The following is a 22,234-nucleotide window of genomic DNA, read 5'->3' as shown; positions in this document are numbered from 1 at the left end:
TCCGCTGACGCGCATGAGGTAATATTGGGCAACTCGTTTGAAAGGTAATATGCCAAGCTAAAAGATTATATAAATGATATAGATGTTTGTGGTTGACTGAAGCTGTAATCGGTGTTGGAATGTGACACTTTTCTTTGTTTTCTCAGAATTATCTTATTTCCCTGAGGGATTCTTTGGAACATTACTCGATCTATGATTGTCACACAATGAAATACATAGGCAAATTCCTTAGAATGAGAGCTTTCTTGTGATATATGACTTGACTGTTTTTTTGAAAATTATGAAAAATAAATTTATGCAGAAATTTTTCTTCGCAATCGTCAGGCGAACATTTGTGTCTTGGACTAATGCAATTTAAGCTCGATTTTAACACTCTTATGTATCATAAAAAAAGTTATGGTATTCTTTGTAAAGCTTAGATTCTGAGCTTTCAAATGATACCAAATATGGGCTGATACCATATAGGGAAGCCTTTCTACTGGATCATAACGTGAATTATGACGTAGTTCCATCCCTTATCCGGGTTTGAGGAGTTTAAGAGGTTAAAGCAGGAATAATAATCTATCAGTTTAGTTTAGTTTTTGTTTTGTTTTTTTATATAATTTCCCTGTTTTCACCTTTCTGGGAGGCTCCACATCTGTATATGGAAGCCTCTGTGTTTACCTGAAGAGTACTACTGACCCAGGTTCACTTCCACCTCCTGTCCATTGTACCAGCCTCCTGTCTCGTCAGAGAGATGCAAATCTATTTAGAGTGAACATTCCAGCTCTTGGCCTCACTTCCCCAGGAAGCACAACTCACTTCCTGTGAAATTAGGAGTGCAGAGGCTGTATGAAGTGATAACCAGGCAGAAGTGAAGCCCCATTTCACTTTGTCCCATAGCAAAACACACATACACACACTGGTTAGAAGTGCTCAGCCATGCAGGTGAAGATCCAGCCCTTCCTAAGGATGGGCACCCTTCTCCTCCTCTTTCTCTTCACCTGTAAGGACACCTTTCATTTCAGTCTCTCAATTCTGATTTTAATGGATATTGAACTTGATTTGGATATGAATTTGGCTTGTTTGTTTTTTTTTTTGTTTGTTTGTTTTGTTTTTTGTGGCTAACAAATCACCCTCTTCATCTATATCTGACATCAGCAGAGAAAGCCTGTGCAGGTAAGCTGCTCATTTCTCAGCCTTGTATGAATTTATTCATTTTCAGAATATTATAATCATGGTTAAACAGTGGAATCTTTGGAATTTTACTGTGAGAAGTGGTTGTTTTTGGTTTGTTGAATTTAATTGTAATAAGAATTTTAAGCATACAAATAAAACATACCAACTAAATGATTTTTGTTATGCTTTGTGATACTGTGCTACTTTGTGCTGTTTGTTTTTGAAAACATGTCCATGTGTATTGTCACATGCCCTCGTTCTAGAAATTACTGGGAAGTGAGGCATGAGAACTTAGGTCGTATGATTTGACACATCGTTCCTTTTCGGCATATTTGACAACCAAACACTATATGCCTGAATCAAAATCTTATAATCTAATTACAGTTGATATAGCTGCGTATACTGTACAAGTTTTAGCTCCTTTTAACTATGCTTTGCTAGCTTATGTAGAACTACCATGTTTGTTTATTTAGTCCTGCACTGCCATACATGAATTAAAAATAGAGATTTTCCCCATTAAAACGTAACTAATTTGTCTGGCGATAACGTTTTGAAATAGCATGTATGTAATTACTTTTTTATGACTTCATAGAGAACTACATGAAATATTAACTTTTAAACAATAATTTGTCACACCACGGACCAGTAAACTGAACTAGTAAAGAACAAAAAGAAATTATGACGAACTACATGAATTACGTCTAAATACATATTCTTTCCTTTGTACATATATCAAATATAAAACTAAAATCTAGATGTTGAATGTCCATGTCCATTTGTGAATTAGCCAAATATTTAATGTAGTCTCTCTATTATTGAGGACATCAAAACTGAATGTATATCATACAGATTTTATATATATATACATACCATTTTTATGGTTTTATTATAAAAAGGATGTGATGATGATAAATTATTAATATCTATATACAAAATTATTCAACCCCCAAAAGTCAGAATTTATAGAGAATCCATTTTACTTTAATACTTTTTTACCACTTTATAACCTCAAATGAGCATTGCCTGTAAGTGCTTAAAAGCTTCTGACACTTCTTTACTCGAATAGGCCATTCCTTGTGTGCAAAAGCTTCCAGCTCACTGATATTATTTGGTTTCCGTGCTGCTACTGCTTTCTTCAAATCTCACCAAAGATTCACCAAAGAACATTCCAGTGCTGCATTTCCCAAAAGCATCACAAGCCTAAGTTGATTGTAGAACGATTGGCAATAATGGTCTGTACGATCAACTTAGGCTTACAATGCTTTTGGGAAACGCAGCCCAGAGGGCTGTTTCATAAAAGATGCTAAGAAAAGCGAGGATTAAACTCCCAAACCTGACTTGAATTAACCTAACAAATGAGTTTGGGCTAAAACGGTTTCATAAAAGGTAACTCAAGTTCACGCAGTCCCGCTAATTCGATCCAGGTTGACCTAGTCAAGATAATTTAGCGTGCACGCTTTTCTTAAGCAGCCCTAGAGGTCGATCATGGATCAAATCGATCCACCATAGGAAACGGCATACATTTTGTGCTATTTTATGCGTTGGAGACATGGTGTTTTCCTTAGTGCATAACTTACTTTTCACAAGTTTATTCTCCATCTGTAAATGTTAGAAAGTTAATGCAAATATTTCCATTTTGAGGCTAAACTTCACACTGAACGAGCGCTGCTGCGCGCATGCGCGCTAAACAGACGGGACGCAATAGAAGCGCATTTTTTAATTCTAAAATATACATTTCGCTAAAATATTTGATGTTGGACATTAAATGTGCCTTATGTACAGTTTCAAACCTACAAGTAAGTGTATTTTTATGATCGTAACTGTAATGGACTAATGTAATGGGGTAAATCAATATACTTTGGGACAATTACTGAGTTTAGATTCATCTTGCCAATTAAAATTTAGTCTGTGCATATTAATTTTAATTTTTAATTTTGTGATTTTAATTTCTGCTCTTCTAATAACCATAAAGAGTACTACTGCCAAACAAAACCAGAGAGAAATGTATTCATATATTTTAAAACAATCTAATTAAATATTGGGCACAAAACATTTAGCCAGTAAGAAAGGAAAACCTATATATATATATATATATATATATATATATATATATATATATATATATATATATATATATATATATATATATATATATATATATATAAAATTCAGGTTGATTAGGACACTTTTTCCCAGTCATTTCAATAGCAAAAAGTCAACCTGAATTCTATATATATATATATATATATATATATGAGACCAGAGTATAGATTAAATATGGGCCTTGGAAAAGGCTAGCTGACTTTATTGTGCTTTGACTACAGTGGGTAGTTTCAGTGTGGACAACAACCATGCATGCCACTTCAGCAGGCTGCATCTTACTCTGTCACTCTTTTCATAGCTTTTGCTGGCTCTGAAACACTCACTTGGTATTTATCCTGCTCTTTGTCTAGCAAAAAAATCACTCATCACTTAATGAAAGCTTACAAATGAAGGCCTGATTGTTTCAGGGGCCTTGTCACAGGTTTATTGATTTTGAATTTCTGTGTTACTTTTGCTATATTTTCACACTTAAAACAATGATTTGGTAATCCTCTTGTATTCTGAGAATGATTCAGTGGGCTACTGTATATAACACTTAATTTTTAAGAAATTACTTCTCTTTAAATGTTTTGTTTCTCATCATACTTACCTTTTAATAAAATATTAAAATAATAAAAATGTCTTAAACTTACACCAATATATATTTTTATTTAGCACAATTTAGTAAATGTGTGTATTTTATATATTATATATGTTAATAAAGTCAAATAATTGTATGTGAGAGAGTCAGCTGTAATATCATTGCGTTCCTATTGGTCAGTGTTAGAGGAGCTCAGCTTAGCCTGACAGTTAGCCTGCTCCGGAGCAGGCTAGCTGCAAAGTGTAAATCTCCATAGTAACTTAATGTAGATTAATTTAGCCTCCCTTCATGCAACCGAGTCAGGGCTAAATTCAGCCAGGATAACTGGAAAATCCCAGCTTAATCCCTTATCTTGCTTTCGTGCAATACCCCCCAGGAAAGATCCCTTAACCAACAAAAGTTATCCTTGTCCTGAAAAGTCAAATGATCAGATCCATTGAAGCTTCAGTTTATGATCTAAAGGCATCACAATCTTTGGCTTGATACTTCAAAGACGGTCACATTGTCAAGATTTTTACTTTCTGCAGCAGCAAAGCATCCCTATAACAAGACTGACCCATATTTATGTTTGACCCTGGGATGATGATCTTCTGGTCATAAGCCATGCTTTTTTTGTGCCAGACACACTGTCCAAAACATTCCAGTTTAGTTCATCAATCCACAGAACATTCTTCCAGAACTACACAGGCCTATCCAAATTCTTTTTCAGCATGTTCAAATCAGCCTTGTATGTTCTCTTGTTCAATTGTGGTGTTCAGTGAGGTATCTGGGCATGAAGTCAATGTTTGTTTAGTGTTCTTTTTATAGTCTGCACTGAAATGCTTTTTCCTCCATTCAACAGGCCATCTTGCAAGCCTTTGCTAAGGTTTTTCTCAGGTGCTCTGATCTAGATCTTGATCCCCTTGATTTTATTCCCCTTGATGAAATTGCGCTTTTTCTTGCATGTGCTGAAAGATTTGCTATGGTAATGGTACCATGCATTTTAAGGTAATGCTGTGTTTCTAGGAACTTTTAGTGTCTTGGATATTCTTATAGCCATAGCCTAATTTAAGTAATAAAAACAACTTCTCGTAGCTTTTGTGAGAACTCTTTTGTCTTGGCCATATCTGCTACTAAATTTGAGGATATGCATGAGGTAAATTTATGCACACGTCACATGTAAAGCTAATTAAGTGTTGTTACTGAGTTCCTAAAAGCTTGATTGTGTTTTAACACAATTTTCTACCCTACTTTACTACTAAGGGATTTAAAAATAGAAATATTGAATAGGTGTTGAATAATTATGACATAAATGTATAATGAAAAAAGTCCTAAAACACAAAATATTATATAGGACTTATTATAAAAAATATTATTAAAAAAACTGGATCTTTAGAAAAGCTTTCATTTGTAAATTGTTACAGTCTCTGTGGGGTTGAATAATTAGAATAAAATGGGTGTGGACAGAAGTTTCTAAAATAGCTAATCCCTAGAGATGGAAGCCTCTAAACATGTTTAACTATTTTCCTTCCTGCCCAATGTTTATGTATACCATACATACTGAGACCCCCGGGCACCGCTAAGTAAATGGGAGACAGATAATAATAATAATAGTATAAAACACTGTTCTGTCCTCCTCGTTTGCTTCTTTCATAAGGATATCAAATACTTTGCGGAATGAACCACAAAAATGCTAAGAACAATATGTTTATGAGATGAGTCGAAGGTTTCAATGAAGGAAATTATATTACTCCATCAGTCTTCTATTGCAGTTCTAACTGTAGCCGATAGCAGTTTGAATAGAATTAATTTCTTGTGGTGCAGGATCTCCAAGTATCTTGTTAAACATGAAGTTTTTGAAACCTCCAAAACCATTAAATGGTAAAATGACTTATTTTCTCCACAGAGACCATCATAACAAGCGTGGATCTTATTATGCTGCCCAGCAATGTAGTTCAGAGAGGTACAAATGTAACACTGAAATGCCAGGCAGAAGTCAGCCGCAGCCTAAGGTCTCACCCCAACTATGAATACATATTCTACAAAGATTATGTCCCTTTAAATACTGACCAGATGAATGCTATGGATAGCCTCTACTCTATACCAGATGCCAGAGTGAGCCACTCTGGGAAATACAAATGTGCTGTTGTCATTAAGAAGGAAAAGAAGGAGAGCAGTGTTAAAGACCTGAAAGTGAAAGGTAAAGTAACACATCAGTTCAATGTCTAGAAGATTTTTGTTCATGAATCCTAATATTATCTGATGTGTCTGCAGGTCTTCTGACACCAGTCCTAAATGTGGATAAACTGACATTGACAGAAGGAGATGATGTTACTGCTGTCTGTACAGCGGAGGGAGAAACAGGTTTTTTGACATTTTTCTTTAGAGATGGGCCTGAGGAACTCTACCAGAAGGACACTTATAGTCAGAAAGTTGAGCACAACCTGACCGTTACTAAGAGACATGAGAATATGTTTTGCTACTATACCATTAAGCTGAGTGGCTCATTAGAAACGTCTAACAACAGTAATGTGATTAGTGTTGACTTTCAAGGTAAGTCATTAATGTTTTTATTTATTTATTTATTTGGTCATTAATGGATTAATAATAGATTAAATGGATTTGTTCATCCAGGAAGTAAGTTTAAATATGTCCACATTCTATTTCAATTCAGAGCTGAAGATAAAACCTGATATCAAAGTCATGCCATCAACAGATGTTATTGAAGGAGATCTCATAACCTTCAGCTGCAGTGTGAATATGACTCATCAGAGAAATTCAGAACTCAGAATCCATTTAATCCATAAAAGCACCACGCTTAGTTCGAACATGACACAGGAAGATTACAAAATGATTGCTATGGCTAATGACTCTGGAAAATATGAGTGCATTTCAAAACTTGGTGATGTTCTAAAACATTCCTCTGTGTACATCACTGTAAAAGGTGGGAGATATTAAATGCTTACTGTTGTTTCATAATGTATTCCTTGTGAAATATTTCGCTTCCACACTTTTTGTTTGGTCATACACGTATAAATATATTCTGCTTTGATAACAACTTGCATGTTTTTTCCTCAGAGCTTTTCTCTGTGCCTGTCCTGAGTATTCATCCCGCTGAGGTTTTTGAAGGAGAAAACTTCACCATTAGTTGTAACATCAGCAGCTTTGCCTCAGAGAAAATACAAAGGGAGGATATAACATATTCAATACTTAGAGACAAAACAAGTGTGATAAATAAAAACAAATACAGTGGCTCTGCAGGCATAGTGACCAATGGGAAATACATGTGTATGGCTAACGCCAATGAGATTACCAAGGAGAGCCAGGGGGTGCTGTTTGGAGCAAAAGGTAGGCAGTGCCTTGTCATCCATTCTGTCTTGGAAACCTAACCCAAAAAAATCTGATCACTATAAAAGTATTAATTAACCATTGTTTCTCTTAAGTGCTCGTTTCAAAGCCTGAGATCACAACTTCTGGTCTAGTTATCGTGGATAAGCCATTTTTGATCCATTGCCACTCTAAAAATGGAAGTCTGCCAATTATCTACTCGCTGAAGAGAAACGACATAACTCTGAACAGGACCGAGGTGTCTGACCCTCATGAGAAGGCTCAGTTCTTAGCCTTGATATCGACTCCTTCAGACATTAGTAGTTACTTGTGTGCAGCAGAGAATAATGGTCGAGTCTCAATCAAGATGAGTGAAAGGCTACATGTGACTGTATTAGGTAAGTATATTGTAAAGAGATCTGTATAGCATTGATTTGTTTTCATTTCAACCCAATTTGACTCTGTAAACTTTAAAATTCCTTTTTACCCAATAATTAGAGAAAGAAATGATGGGCATTCCAATTCAACATAAATCAAATCTTTTTGTTGAGTTCTGTGTGTGTGTATTCAAATGTAACTGACTACAGTATTATGTCATTTATATGCAATACAGTATTAATTTCATTCCAGAATAAAAGGTTGGGTCCAGTGGGTCATAGTAAAATGTAATTTCATTTATGTGATTTAATGCAGTGGTTCTCAACTATTTGTGTCAAAGTCCACCATGTTTCCAACACAATTTTCAAAGGGCCCTCCATATAAGCTAAAATATTTTGGATATTTCTTCCATAATTATGATAAAACTGCTTGTTTTAAACCTAACAGGAATGTGGAATATATGTAGATATATTAAATAATTTAAATGATTTATTTTGTGACTATAAGTAATAAAGTACACCATTCTGCAAACTATTAGTTAATGTACTGTCTCTACATTGTTAATATATTAATAGGCTTTATACAAATAGTGAGGGTAAAAGTTTACAATAAGGTTCATTAGTTAACATTGATTAATGTATTAACAGGAACTAACCATGAGCAATACATTTGTTACTGTATTTGTTAGTCTTTGTTAACGTTAGTTAATAAAAATACAACAGTTCATAGTTTGTTCGTTACTTCACAGTGCATTAACTAATGTAAACAAATAAAACAGTAAATAGTAAATGGTGAAATTAACATTAACAACGTTTAATACATGCTGTAGAAGTGCAGTTTATTATTAATGTTAACTAATGAAGTTAACTAATGTTAACTAATGAAACTTATTGTAAAGTTTTACCAGATAATGTTTTTAATGCTTTGTTTACAGCTTATTACCTGTAAATAGTTCACTCTAGATGAGGTCAAAGAAAATGGGAAAATATCATTAATTAAGTGATTTAAACCAACCTTTATTAGACATTATTTGCATTAGTATTAAGTGTTCCTCAATATATATAAATTAATTACATTAATTAAACAATAAAAATTTTGTTAATTACAGTGACAATGAATCAAGAACTATTTGTATATAGCCTATTAATATATTAGCAATGTAGAGACTACTGTCACGTATGGTTGCTGGCAAACAGACGAAGATGATCAATAGTGTTCCAACACAAAATGATTGTAATCCCAGAGATAGGCTTAGCAAAACTGGACACTGAACAGAACGCAGGCAGGAACTTATATAAAGGGTATGCATTGACATCACTTTCCCACCAGTACACGCCCCCTCACTGGACTGAGTGGCCAAAAGAGCCTGCTGCATGACTGGATTTAATAGGGGAAACTGCGAAAACACAAGTAAAACAAATGATTAAACTAAAGGTTGGACTCGATAGTGTTCCTGTTACAACTTACCAAAGATTCAGTAATCCATAGATATTGACATGCAGCCAGCAATCATGCTTCCAGACATTTATATGTGCCTGATTTCGGTGCTGTGGAAATACATAAAGTAAATTTATCATCCAGTATATATCATCCAGTCCTAAAACTTGTGGTAACACTTTATTTTAGGGTCTTTTAACTAGTTGCTTATTAGCATGCATATTACAAGAATATTGGCTATTTATTAGTACTTATTAAGCACATTTAATGCCTTATTTTGCATGATATTATTCTACATTCTTATACCCAATACCTAAACTTAACAACTACATTACTAACTATTAATAAAGGAAAAGTCATAGTTATTAGTGAATATGTGTTCCCTATACTAAAGTGTTACCAAACTTGTATAGTTTTTGTTAGTGCTTATTTAAAAACACCCACTTATGCAGAATATAAGATGGTAAATATTTACCATTATTATACAATAATATAACAATGCAATATATAGGGTATGATTTTATCCCAAAATTCAGCATACTGACAACAAATCCATGTTTCGCTGCCTGGAGTCCTGTTGTTTCTGTGAATTGCAGTGATCCATTTGCTTATCTTTTCTTTAGCTTTCATAAAAATATAAAAAAATATACCTGTAAAAATATACCTCAGATTTATTGTCAAATCTATTTTTACAGTGAATCCTAAAGCTGTTTCCCGTTTTGAATGTGCTTTTGTATTTTTCATGGCATTCACGCTGAAAACCAATGCTGCCACATAGTGGAAGTAACCGCAGTCACTCTGGTTGATGGTGATGTCACGTGCATATCCTCTAAACACAATGATGATTAACTGAAGATGCATAGCTGAGAATGAGTAGTGTCCATGGTGACTGATGAGTGGCGGGAACCTGAACGAAAAAGACACATGACAAATGAAAACAAACTGAAAGTCAAAGTGAAAACTAAGACAAACAAACGTGACTGTGACAGTACACCCCCCTCTGGCCAGGCGTGACCTTGCGCCGTAATGGAACAACAAGGGGAAGTATGGAGGGGGTTTAGGAGGTGGACGAGGAGATGATGAAGTGATGTTGAATGACTGGAGTGAGGGGATGGTAAAGGGATGACGGCCAACTCCAACTCCCTGAAGCGCAGATGTAGGGTGCTTGGTGGTGCAGACCCAGAGCTCACCAGTACCAACAGCCCACGGCAGAGTCGAGGAAGGGAGGAGCCGAGATGTTGTAGCAGTGACTGACGGCAACTGGGGGGTGACCGACGGAAGCTCAGCAGACGGATCCATAGGGACAGATGGAGAGCAGAGGCGATGCAGAGGGGAAGGAAGGGCTTGCTGCAGGTGTAAGGGTGGAGGAACGGAGCGCAGCAGGCGGCCCATAAGTCCATGGCAGAAGCAGAGTGATGACTGACCAAGGGGGGGCCGGCAGGATGAGGGAACCGGGTGGAGCCCTAAGTCCGAGGGTCTCTGGTGGAGCTGAAGGTGGGAGGAGCCAAGGCAGAGCCGACAGACTGAGATGGAGCGAAGAGGTCCGAGGCCAGAGGCGGAGCCACCGGATCCTCTTGCACAGATGATTGCGGTGTCACCAAAGTTGACAGAGCAATGGTAATAATGAAACAGTTTAAGCAGGTTAATGAAAAGAGGAGATCATGGTCCATATAGTCATTAGTGTTGTCTAATAACTGCAACAATGAAGGTACTAGGTGGGATAGAGTGGGAATTAATACTTCCTCATTGAAGTCGATCAGTCCTCATTTTCCGTAGACACCCCTCCCTCGTCCGCAGATATGATGGGCTCATGCCCCTGGTCAGACTTAGACAGGACACTTAAACATAGAGGACACCAGACACTGAACAGAATACAGGCAGAAACTTATATACACAGTGACGTTTACCTAAAAGACGCACAGCTTAAAATGAGCAGTATCCATTGTGACTGATGGGTGGCGGGAACCTGAACAAAGAAGACGTGACGAATGAAAACAAATTGAAAGTCTGTGAAAACTTAGACAAACCAAACATCACTGTGACAACTACAATATATTAACTATGAATTAATTGTAAACTAATAGTTTGTTAATGATTTGTGAGTACTTTATTATGTTTTTACTATTTTAGTTTATTTTAGAGTTTATATATATATATATATATATATATATATATATATATATATATATATATATATATATATATATATATAAAATTGCATTTAAGTATCTTGCGGCCCCCTTGTTCACCCTGGGCCCCTGGTTGAGAACCACTGATTTCATGTCCTGTCACTTAGTAAAAGAAATGGCACAGAATCTGATTTTTTGCAGACATCTTTGAGTTCATTGTTCTCTTGTCTTTAGTTCCAGTAGGGAAGCCCTTAATGACAGTTGTTCCAGTTCCTGGAAACATTGAGGAGGGTGATAATATTACCCTGATATGTGGCATTCCAAAAGGCTCTCCACCAATCAGTTTTAGGTTTTATGCCAGCAATCACACACCAATTCACAACACCACAGTTCAGAGTAATTCATCCTCATTTGTCCTGAGTACAGTGAACAGAGAAAACAGTGGAAATTACTACTGCGATGCATCTAACAATGCAGGCATGTCAAGAATGAGTAACATTGTCACAGTCGAAGGTGAGCTTCATCTTTCTTCAGCATACAGAGTTTCATTTGTTTTTTCTGTTTCAAAGTTTCCAATAAAATCCCAACCATTTGCTTCTTCAGGATTTTCATCAAATCAAAAGTCAGTTCTATGAAATGACATTAAGACTTAATACACATATTAATACAATATTATTAGTTCTTTACTAAATGTTATAATTATTCCAATTACAATTATTGCAGTTTTTGTGATTGCATTACATTTTCTTAAAAGTATTCCCCGAATAAGTGAAGATTTTTGCAGAGAATATGAAGTTAAATCTCACCCATTGTTTTAGAACAACATGTTCTATGTGCAATACCAGTGCTTTTTTCTCCTACCTGTAAAGTAACTCTGCCACTCTTGTCTATGACCCCTATTAAGAACAAAGTATGTGTCGTGGGTTATTCCCCAAGTCTTATGAAGACATACAATATGTTTTTGTGAGGAACAGGCATTAAAATGGACATTAAAAATCATTATTCAATGAAAATATTGCATGACAGCCATGGTCACCTTTCAATTTTGTTGTATGGAAAAGTGCAGCTTGGACATTCTGCTACTAAAAATCCCTTCTGCGCTCCACGGAAGTAAAAATGTCATACAGGTTTCGAAAGACATATAGATGGTGACAAATTTTTAACTTATGGGTGGCCTGTTCCTTCAAAGAAACTAAATATTTATCTAAAATCTTAAAGGTAATACAAAAAAAAAATGCTATTTGTCAACTAGCATATTCTGAATCTCTCCATATCTGTCCTCCCTGTAGTGAGCCTGGCAAAGTGGAAAAAGGCTTTGATTGCTGTGTTCTTCATGCTGTTAATGGTGCTGCTGGTCCTTTTCATCATGATACGCTACAAGGCCAAGCGAGGTAGAAAGACCTACAGCCCCCCTGCATCACAAGCGGCACACATCTGATCTATAAACAAAACTCCCTTTTCAACTTTTCTCTCTGTCACAGGTAAAAGAGAGATGGCTGCCAAACTATCAGTGTGAGTTGACTAGCTTATATCTAAGTTGGTCTTGAGTTGATGGCATTAAGGACAAGATTAGGTGGTTTTGTGTTATTAGATAGTCGCTACACTTGCCTGTACAAACCATGGGGTCCCAACAGACAAATCTGTTTTAAAAGGAATCCTAGTTTATTATACCCATTGACAACCAAGAAAGTTAGGTAGAAGAGAATATTTAATAAGTACTTTTGATTTTTCTCTCACCATTCCTCAGAAAGCCTGCAAGTCCTAAATCAGATGACTCTCTAACCCTGAGTCTCACCCATGACACCCATTATAGTGCACACACAGGTAGTCTCTTTATATTTTAATTTTTGTTTCTCAGTCATCATCCACTCCATTCATTCTTTCACTCTTTTTCACCATTAGTCCTTGTTGTGGTCATTCACCATTTCAGACCAAAATTCTTGCAACACTGACAAATCCTACCTTAAGATATAGGACTTTTTTGAGTCCTTGTATGATCAGACACCAAACTGTTGGTCATGTGAATGAAGTTCTTTATAGTTTTGGGGCATGCCCTTTTTGGCTCTCCAAAGAACCTTTTAGTGAACAGTTCTTAAAATAACTATTTTTCTTAGTGTAAAGAACATTTTAAAAATCTATAAAGAAGCTTTAATCTTTTTTTAACCTTTGGTATTGAAAAGGTTCCATGGAAGCTAATTGTTCTTCATGGAACCAAAGAACTTTTATTTTTAAGAGTGCAAGATGATGGAGCTCATCTCAAGTCTGTGGTGGAGAGCTGACGCTACTGTGTAGAACAGATTTAAGCTGATTCTTTGTTAAACTGTCCACACACTTACCCCCGCTCACTTCTTGTTAAAGAGCATTTGATGTTCAGCCAAACACACACATTCTTTTCATGAATCAAGAGGACAGACCAGGAGTATTCAGGCTTTGCTATCTGTGTTATATTTAGTTACCACTAAATGTTACTGTACTAAGACGCTGTGTGATGCTGGCAAACTCACTGTCTAATTCCACACACAGAGCTACACTCTGAAGACTTGATGGGAAAGGTGACCTATGGGACATGAAATCACCAAAATTGATGGAAACAACTACAGAATCCCAACAAGGGTGTAGTGAAGGGTTCAAAATTTGCAGGGAGTTTTGAAAGCCAAGAGACCAACCAAATTCTAAGATTAAGAAACTCAGGAGGCAAAATGAATTAGCTTTTCTTGGGAACAACAAACAAACACCCTTTTAGAACCACCTCTGATCTTTTTTACATTTTCAGATTATACTTTCTTTTTAAACAAAGGGAATCATACTGTATTTGTAAAATGATTGGATTTTTGAAGATTTTTTCCCCAGTTATGCAATATCAAAATATTAAATTTTTGTCATCAAATTTTGTCACTTTTGATGCTGGTAACTAATGTATTGCAATCAACTGTCCCATCTTCTTACAACAGCATAAAAATGGTTAACTCGCCTATATCATAGCAGTTTGACTTATCATTCATCTAAACAGAATCTGAATCATCTGTTCACTTTTCTCTGATTTAACTGCTTTCCTTGCATATGTGTATGTTTTTGCTTCCATCATTATGTTTGTTAATAGATGTTGTTTGTTTCATTTTACACTATGAAGAGTCTGTGTTAATGCATTATTTACTTTATACGATTGTGTGTATGTGTTACGTTGGTACATAAAATGAGATTTGGTAGACACTTAAAATCTAATAAAATGCTTTATTTGGAATTTCCTCATTTTGAATTTATTCCCTCTTATTGAAAGGTTGTTAATGTCTGTCTCTCTCCAGTCTGTCTTTTAGCATATGTGAATGAGATATAAACTAGGTATCATTAATATTTCTGAATTCTGAAAGATAGACATTTTTTATTAAGATCCACCTTCTTTGGATTAAATCATATTTTGAATGGCAAATTTGCATAGGCATTTATTTCATGTACAAATCCCTGCTTTTGTATTTGTCTGGTCTACTAGCACAGTGACTAGCCCAGACCAAACAGTTTACTTCAGATGCAATGTCTCTAAAAGCAGGCCACAGGCATCAGAAATACAGTGATTGTTGCTAAAGTGGAAACATTGTAGATGGACAAAACAAGCTGTTCCTGTCAGTTTAGTTAAATGTCACAGACTAATCCTAAAACGTTTAACATGCTGAAAGTTTTTTTTTTTTTTTTTAATTAAAAAAATGCAGACAGTTTTCTGTGATGTTTAGGGGTAGGGGTAGTGTAGGGGGAAAGAATATTGAGTCTGTACAGTATAAAAACCATTATGTCTATGGAGAGTACCCGTAAACCACATATACATGTGTGTGTGTGTGTGTGTGTGTGTGTGTGCGCATGTACGCGCATGTGTGTGCATGCATGTGTCTGCGTGCATTTTTTCTAAAATATGAAAATAAAATATTCTGGTAAAGATTGGCATAAGAATGAATGTACTTCAGCTAATTTGATTTCAGCTGAGACCAGCGGCATATAACTGACCTTGGCTGATGCATTCTTTTTGCTGTGTTTCAGTGGAGTTGGATAACAAAGAGAGTGTTTGGAGCAAAAGACCTCCAGGTATTGTCACCACTCAAGTAATAATCTGAATGCTGGTTCCCATGCTCCAAACTATTAGCATTTTTCTTGCAGCATATATACTGTTTCTTAAATTTATCTAAACTACTTGATTTTGCTCATTTTTGTCTTGGTGTTTGTTTTTTTCACCAGATCAGGACAGCCTAGAGTCACCAAATGAAGGTGACATAGAGTACACAGAGGTGGCTCATCCTCAACCTGAAGATCCTACACGAAGTAAGTTCAACCTTTTAAAATGATATCCATCTCTTTTCTTTTTCCTCTTGCTCATCTTGCATTTGAAGAGGAAGATTGTTTTCTTGCCATACATGAGCTGATTAGAGAAAAGCCACTTCCTGGGTTGGGTCTAACCATCCAAATTATCAAGGGCCCTGGATTTAATTACAGAGACATTTTATAAACAGGAAAGGCCAGACGAATTAGGTCCTGCTAACTTCAACAGCCACTTACTTATCCAGAATTACAGTTTGCATTTGACTCTTTACACAAGCATTTCATGAAAAATATAAGAAAAAATTAAAGCAGGAGAAATACTAATTATTATTATTATTATTATTATTAATAATAAATACATTTGTTTGTTTGTTTGTTTTAAATGCATCTTAAACCCTCATATTATTTTGTTCTTTAGTTCCTCTGAGAAAAGGCACAGATACTGTATACAGTGAGCTTCAGACCTCTCAAGGTACAAACAACTAAGAGAGCACATACACACACAAAAATGATGTAATGTAAACACACAAAGCAGTGGGTTGTGTTAAAATGGCTCTCTTATTCTAAGTCATATTTCTTCATGTTTATTCAGGAGATCCTGAGCACATCAACCATGTAAGTTCCCTTATTTCAATTCTCATGACCTTCTAAACCAGTGGAAACCCCATTGTTCACAACAATATTTGAATTCTTTGCATTTTTCCTATTCTGCTGACTCACCTTACATACTTGGGTGTGTTTGAAAAATGCTAAAAGTAGCTGCTGTGCACATGAAAATTGCTACAAATATCTGAACAAACAGTGAACAGTGCTTTCTTTAGCTGTTGTATTCATATGATTTAAAATCAAACATTACTTCAACAAGTGTGTCTCTTGTTTATTTACAATCCAACATAATTTGTGGTCAAAGGGCAATACGGCACTTCTTAACCCTCTGGTGCTGTTCATTTGGGGTTGACACTTGTGCTGTTCGTGCTAAGCAACGAAATGTAATTTTATAACAAAATAATTTCTTTTTTTAACAAATGTAATTTTACTCAGTTTATCAATGTTTTTACTCAACATTTGTGCAGTTTTTTAAGAATTTTTGATATTTTTAAAATTTATATAAATAAATTAATAAATATATTTTTTTTTACAAAAGCAGCTTTTTATACATTTAAAATATCACAAATCCTCCAAAAAACTGCATAAATGTTAAGTAAAACATTAATATACAGAGTTAAATTACATTTGTTAAAAACAACAACATTTATTTTGTTCCAAAATTACATTTTGATGTCTCCAGAGACCCCGAACAGCACGAGTGTTACTTTTTTTTTTCACACTAACATAAAAACAGATATCATTCCAATTTATTTTTTATTTGTAGATCTAGAAAGTGTTGACCACCGTACAAAGTCTCATGACATTTGGACAAAGATAACATTTTTTTTTATTTCAGAAATCAATAATAAATCAAAGTAATATCTTACATGTGTTATGCAGAAGCATGAAGCACCCCTGCACCTGACCACAAAATGTGGGAAGATGTAACAAACTCACATAGAGGACTGAATGTGTGTTTTGCAAACTTTGTCTACAGTAAGTGAAGAGGGAAGCACCAGTCAGACTTTCCAGGAACAAATAGCAGGGCTGTGGTTTCCTCTTCAACAAAGGGCCAGAATTTACAGAAAGCGGTCACACACACAGTGACCTCATAAAATCTGTGAAAGACGAGAGAATAGGAAATAATGCAAATTTGTGTCATTAACAAATGAAGACCGTATGTCTGCTTCTTTTTAGCCTATCAGTTTTCATAATAATACATTTCTTTATAGAGAAAACAGGGGGAAGTGTCAAAATAAAGTGTTAGCAGATACTAAGATACTAAGACCGTCTACCAATACTCTAATGAGAGTTGACATGTCTAAAGGGACCATCACTCTTATGTGGACTCTTTACACATCTTATTTAAACAAATATGCCCACTCTCCCTCCCTCTCACTTTTTTTCTGTAGGTGTGTTAATGGCACATTTATTGGTATGGAGCTGAGGGAAATTTGGCGTAATCAGCAGCCATGTTAGTGTGCAGAGAGCAGACTGAGGCTCTAATGGGGCTTAATGACCATATGATAGTTTATTTGATCTAATAAAAAAATATGTATGACAAACTAAAATACTTGTCAATAAAATAATTTTTCTGTATTTTTTTCCGAAATTCAAATTTAATTTTGAAGTTTGACAATGCTGCAAGACACAGCTATACAACCTAAGTCAAAACAATACAGGAAAACAGCTCAAGAAACACATTCAGAAAAACACAGAGCTGAACAAAATACTCCTTCTTTCCACTCACAGCTCTCGAAGAACAGGAGATACATATATGAGCCAGTAACAATGCTGAACATTTCTTGAAATAATAATTTCTGAATGTCCTCTCAGTCTTTATTCACCAATTTCCCATGGTTTCTCAACAGAAATTCATAAAAGTTTATTATGCCAGTTGTATCATATCTGTATATAGAATAGTGTTCTATTGTAACGCAGTGTTACAATGACCCCTAACTGCACAACTGCAATTTAAACCCGGATAGTTTCTTCTGCTAGTTAGTGAAGCATTAAAGAACTACCCAAACTACAAAATAACAGATTGGAGATTAAAATAATATCAGATTTGTCTAAAAAAAAAATTAACACAAGTATAGAAATTTACTTTTGCTTTCAAAAATAAATGTTCAGTGAATTTTGGCACATTTTTTTCTCTATATTGTCAGTATGGCAACTAGTAAATACACTAAGTTTCATCATGCTAGCATGTGTGGAAGTAATTAAACCATGTGTGTTACAACTAACCCCATGTTGTGGTTGTGGTTCGCGCTCCCCTAGCCTATATAATTTTATAATTTGTTTTAAGGAACACTTAATACTACTGCAATCAATGTCCAAAGTTGGTCTAAACAACTTAATTACATTTTCCCATTTTTAGTGACCTAATCTAAAGTGAGAACTATTTACAGTCAATTCAATTCAATTAGAGTGTGCTTTATTGGCATGACAAAAACTATACATTTGTATTGACAAAGCTATTGCAGCTATTTACAGTTTATAAGTTGTTGACAAAGCATAACAAAACATTATCTAACTCTTTATATGAGCTAGTTAAACAATAATAATTTGGTTAATTACGGTGACAATGAATGAAGAATTCACTATTTGTATAAAGCCTATTAATATATTAACAATGTAGAGACTACAATATATTAACTATAATTACCTATAAACTGATAGTTTGCAGAAGGTGTACTTTATTACTGTATAATTATTATAAAATGTTACCAGTGTATATTTTTGAGGATGTTACTAACATGAAAAAGCATCAGTTTTCATTTAATCTGATTTCTGAAAGTGATGACATCTCATCAATAAATTTTGTGCTTGTTTTTTTTCTAGCAACGCCTGTTAGAATATGCTGAACTCAACCATGATCTTTCAGAACCAGTGGACTAGCAGAACTCAGTCACCTCAAGCAATCCCTCAACTCACTCTGGAATACTGTTGCCTTAGTTCCATCATCTCTTCTATCCTCCACCTATATTCTCCTAAAAACACTAATTTAATCATGTATTTCCCTTTGTGTTTGTTTGTCCTATTTTTTACAATGCTGCACTGTGTATATAGTCGGTACTAAAAAACACATGCTTTTCACAAGGTTGTTTTGAGAACACATTTTTAATAAAGTTAATTATTTGTTTGAATTTCTTTGTGTGATAAATTTTTTCTTCTCTCTTTAAGTTGAAACTCTGGTTCAGTTGTCTTGTTCCCATGTGCACACCCTTGGATGATGACTCAAACAGCTCCAGCAGTTATAATCGCCTCACATAAGCGATAAAGATAAAATCATGCTTTCATCTCTGGACAAAATGCCTTTATCTGCTGACAAAAATAATGTCACTTTTAGCTTGTGCTAAAGGAAACCAAAACAAAGAATTTCCCTTCAGGTTCCACTGGGAGAAGATGATAATGGCTGTGAATACCAGTTACACCCACATCACTTAGCTCATCCAGGCTGACATCACTAAGTGTACACACAGTGAGCTCAATAAATGTTGGTACTCCTGGTACAGTGTTGGTACAGTCAATTTTGCTCATATTTACCAAGGGTGCCAATATTTGTGGAGCCCACTGTATTTTCCATTATATTATCACCTTTATGCATAATCCCGGTGTCCTGGCCAAATTCCTTCATTGGCCCTTATCAATCATGGCCTCCGAATAAACCCCTTCCATTGAATTGGCTCTATCACCCTGTACTCTCCTCTTCACCTATATAGCTATTGTGTGATGAGGGTACTGGAGCTGTTGCAGTGTGGCTGCCAGGTGGATACTGCACATTGGTGGTGGTTGAGGAGAGACCATTGTAAAGAGCTTTGTGAATACAGTCGTATCTAAAATAAATGCTTAATTAATTAATGTACAGTTAAGTCATTTTTAATAAAGGAGTTTTTAGTATTTAGGCTGAATCTGATGTTATGCCCATAATCATTGAACCCTTTTTAGAGCTGTTTGACACAGGCAAAGGGGAAGGGTTACATTGATATAATCAATAACCCATTTTCAGAAAACATTTCTTGCAACATGAAATTTTAATCCTAGTAATTAGACAAGCAGGCAGCACTGACACTGCGTCCTCGTTATTGTCCAGTAGAGGAGCCAAGTGTTTTGTTTATGGATGGCATTTGCACATAGTTCCATTGTGCCATCTAGTGGAGAAAAGCTATTTATTTATTTATTTATTATAAAGCAATTAATTAAATTCTAATTGCCTTTTCTAGTATACGTTTTGATTATAATTCAGTGGAAACTCTTCACACCCTATCTAAAAACAAGCTATCTGTTTGTTTCTGCACTGGGTTTTTCACTGTGTTAACCCTTTAACTGCCCCACCAAGAAAAAGGATTTTTTTTTTTTGTTTGCATTTTTTTATCTCATTATGTCACTAGTTACCACACTCACTGTATTTTTTTTCAACACATCCCATAATTTTTAAAATATCGGCCTCTACCAAATGGTTGATATGTCACTTAATGGTAAAATAATGAAATTCATACACACATTATGAAAATCAGAAAATATGAACTATAATACTAATTTATTTAAAACAATCAAAATAAAATAGTTTTATATATTGAATCTTGTTTATTTATTGAAGTATTCCATAAAATATTTCAGATTTTCATTTTAACACAGGAAATTACATGTTTTCTTCTTTTTTTAACAATAAACAAAAATAGCACAAATAACTAAAAGTAACAAAACTAAAGACATTACATTATTTCTGCATTCAAAAACTAAAAACAAAACAGCAAAAGATAGTAATATAATGGCATTTTAGGCTTTTATGATTCAAGAAACACACCATCAAGTGTGGTAGTGCAACAGGATTTTTCTTTTTCTTTTTTTTTTTCTTAGATATATGAACGTTTCTCTTCCCGGACATGGTGATAATCCGGACACTCTGTTGGGTCATCAACATCACTGAGATCAGCATTAGAATCTTGGGGGTTTTCTGGGACAAGGGCCTGAAGAGTGCTCGTTCTTGTACCATAGATACTGTTGACATTCATCTAGTAATTGTAAAAAAAGCAACAACAAACAAATAAATAATAATCTCTTACAATTTTAGTGATGGTAGTACACCAGCATTCGTCATTTAAGAAGTAATTGCCTCTGATAATTATGATTTTCCACACATTAATTCTATGAATTATATTTACTTAAAAAAAATATGCAAAAATTTTTTTATGGCAAAAAAAATAAATGAATACATATTTAAGAAATTATCTCAACATATTCATGAAGAAATAACAATAGCTGTCACATTCATAGAGTGATCAGAAGTTTATATTTCTCAGCAAATTCTGACTGCAGAAATTGATGATCTGAAAAGATTACCTTAGCTTTTCTGCATTTACCATAGAGTGACAAATTAACCGTTCGGTTGAATATGTTTTTGAAAAATTATTAAAAACATAGTTTTTTTCATGGCACCAAGTAACATAATTTTGTAAAGTTAGGGCTCTTACAGTGTAATATGTCCAAAAAAGTATATATATAGCTTACCTTGCTAAATTTCACCACGAACAGTTGACAACAGTTGAACAGTTCACATGACAGGAATGGTTTCTTTGTTTCGAGAAGGAGGTCTCTGCGGAACAAAAAGGGGCGGTTCCCAACTTTGGGGAGTTGTCACACGGGAATAGGTGTTTTTCAACCTCTTTACCTGATTTGCTCAAATCGAGTGGGAGATTTCCGGAAAAACAATAAGAGATATGTACACTGTTAAAAATTGCTGTAGTTTTTACAGTAAATATTTACAGTAGACGACTGTTTTTTTAATTTTACAGCATAACTGTATTTTTGCCACGTGGGAGCATGCGAGCATGCATAATTGCTGTGAATTTTAGAGGTCCAATAAGATACTGTGTTTTTTTTTTTTTTTTTTTTAAGGTAGATCACTGTTACTGAATGTTCCTATGACTTCTGCAGTAATGCTTTTTTAAGAAGAAGAAAAAAACAGTTGCAAAAGTTTTTGTCATCTTCAGTGGACATCTTGGGAGTTGGGACTTTCCATTGCTTGGTTTTTATGTTTATTTATATTTGTATAAATTAATGTAATTTAACTGTGCCTACCTTTAATTTAACTAAATATAAATTATAAAAGCAAACAACTTGATCCATATTCCATTCCAGTTGGTGGCGATAATGCACCAATAAGCTAGGTTGCCAACCGCCAATAAACACCAAAAAAGAAGTTGGGACTTTCTACGCGCTTTCGTCATCATCAGAGCCGTTGGTCATC

General features: G+C 34.9%; 1 protein-coding gene across 6 annotated transcripts; it reads left to right on the top strand.

Moving 5' to 3' along the window:
* The first annotated feature begins 848 nt into the window (after positions 1-848).
* Positions 849-19,031, top strand: pecam1b (platelet and endothelial cell adhesion molecule 1b). Of its 6 annotated transcripts, XM_067374033.1 has the most exons (16): positions 849-985; positions 1,141-1,158; positions 5,727-6,020; positions 6,095-6,373; positions 6,495-6,764; positions 6,899-7,168; positions 7,264-7,545; positions 11,326-11,604; positions 12,381-12,482; positions 12,573-12,603; positions 12,839-12,915; positions 15,118-15,162; positions 15,313-15,396; positions 15,812-15,865; positions 15,986-16,008; positions 18,826-19,031. In XM_067374033.1, exons 1-16 carry the CDS (start codon positions 922-924, stop codon positions 18,880-18,882), a joined length of 2,229 nt encoding a protein of 742 aa, XP_067230134.1. In that variant the 5' UTR covers positions 849-921; the 3' UTR covers positions 18,883-19,031. The 6 variants fall into 6 exon arrangements, 5 of the variants coding, with proteins under 5 accessions (XP_067230134.1, XP_067230135.1, XP_067230136.1 ...); XM_067374034.1 differs by lacking the exons at positions 12,573-12,603; positions 12,839-12,915; XR_010893470.1 differs by lacking the exons at positions 12,839-12,915; positions 15,986-16,008; positions 18,826-19,031 and having other exon boundaries at positions 15,812-15,860.
* Positions 19,032-22,234: the final 3,203 nt, after the last annotated feature.

Source organism: Chanodichthys erythropterus, chromosome 21 (genome assembly GCF_024489055.1).
Source record: "Chanodichthys erythropterus isolate Z2021 chromosome 21, ASM2448905v1, whole genome shotgun sequence".
Classification (NCBI taxonomy): Eukaryota; Metazoa; Chordata; class Actinopteri; order Cypriniformes; family Xenocyprididae; genus Chanodichthys; species Chanodichthys erythropterus.
The sequence above is the reverse complement of the archived record's forward strand: the minus strand, read 5'-3'. Positions and strand labels throughout refer to the sequence as shown.

Bases quoted from the DNA above. Each gene is read 5' to 3' on its own strand.
- pecam1b (XM_067374033.1), top strand. From the start codon at position 922: ATGCAGGTGAAGATCCAGCCCTTCCTAAGGATGGGCACCCTTCTCCTC. The intron at 6,765-6,898 runs GTGGGAGATATT...TTTTTTCCTCAG, and splicing joins TGTGTACATCACTGTAAAAG to AGCTTTTCTCTGTGCCTGTC. The intron at 16,009-18,825 runs GTAAGTTCCCTT...TTTTTTTTCTAG, and splicing joins ATCCTGAGCACATCAACCAT to CAACGCCTGTTAGAATATGC.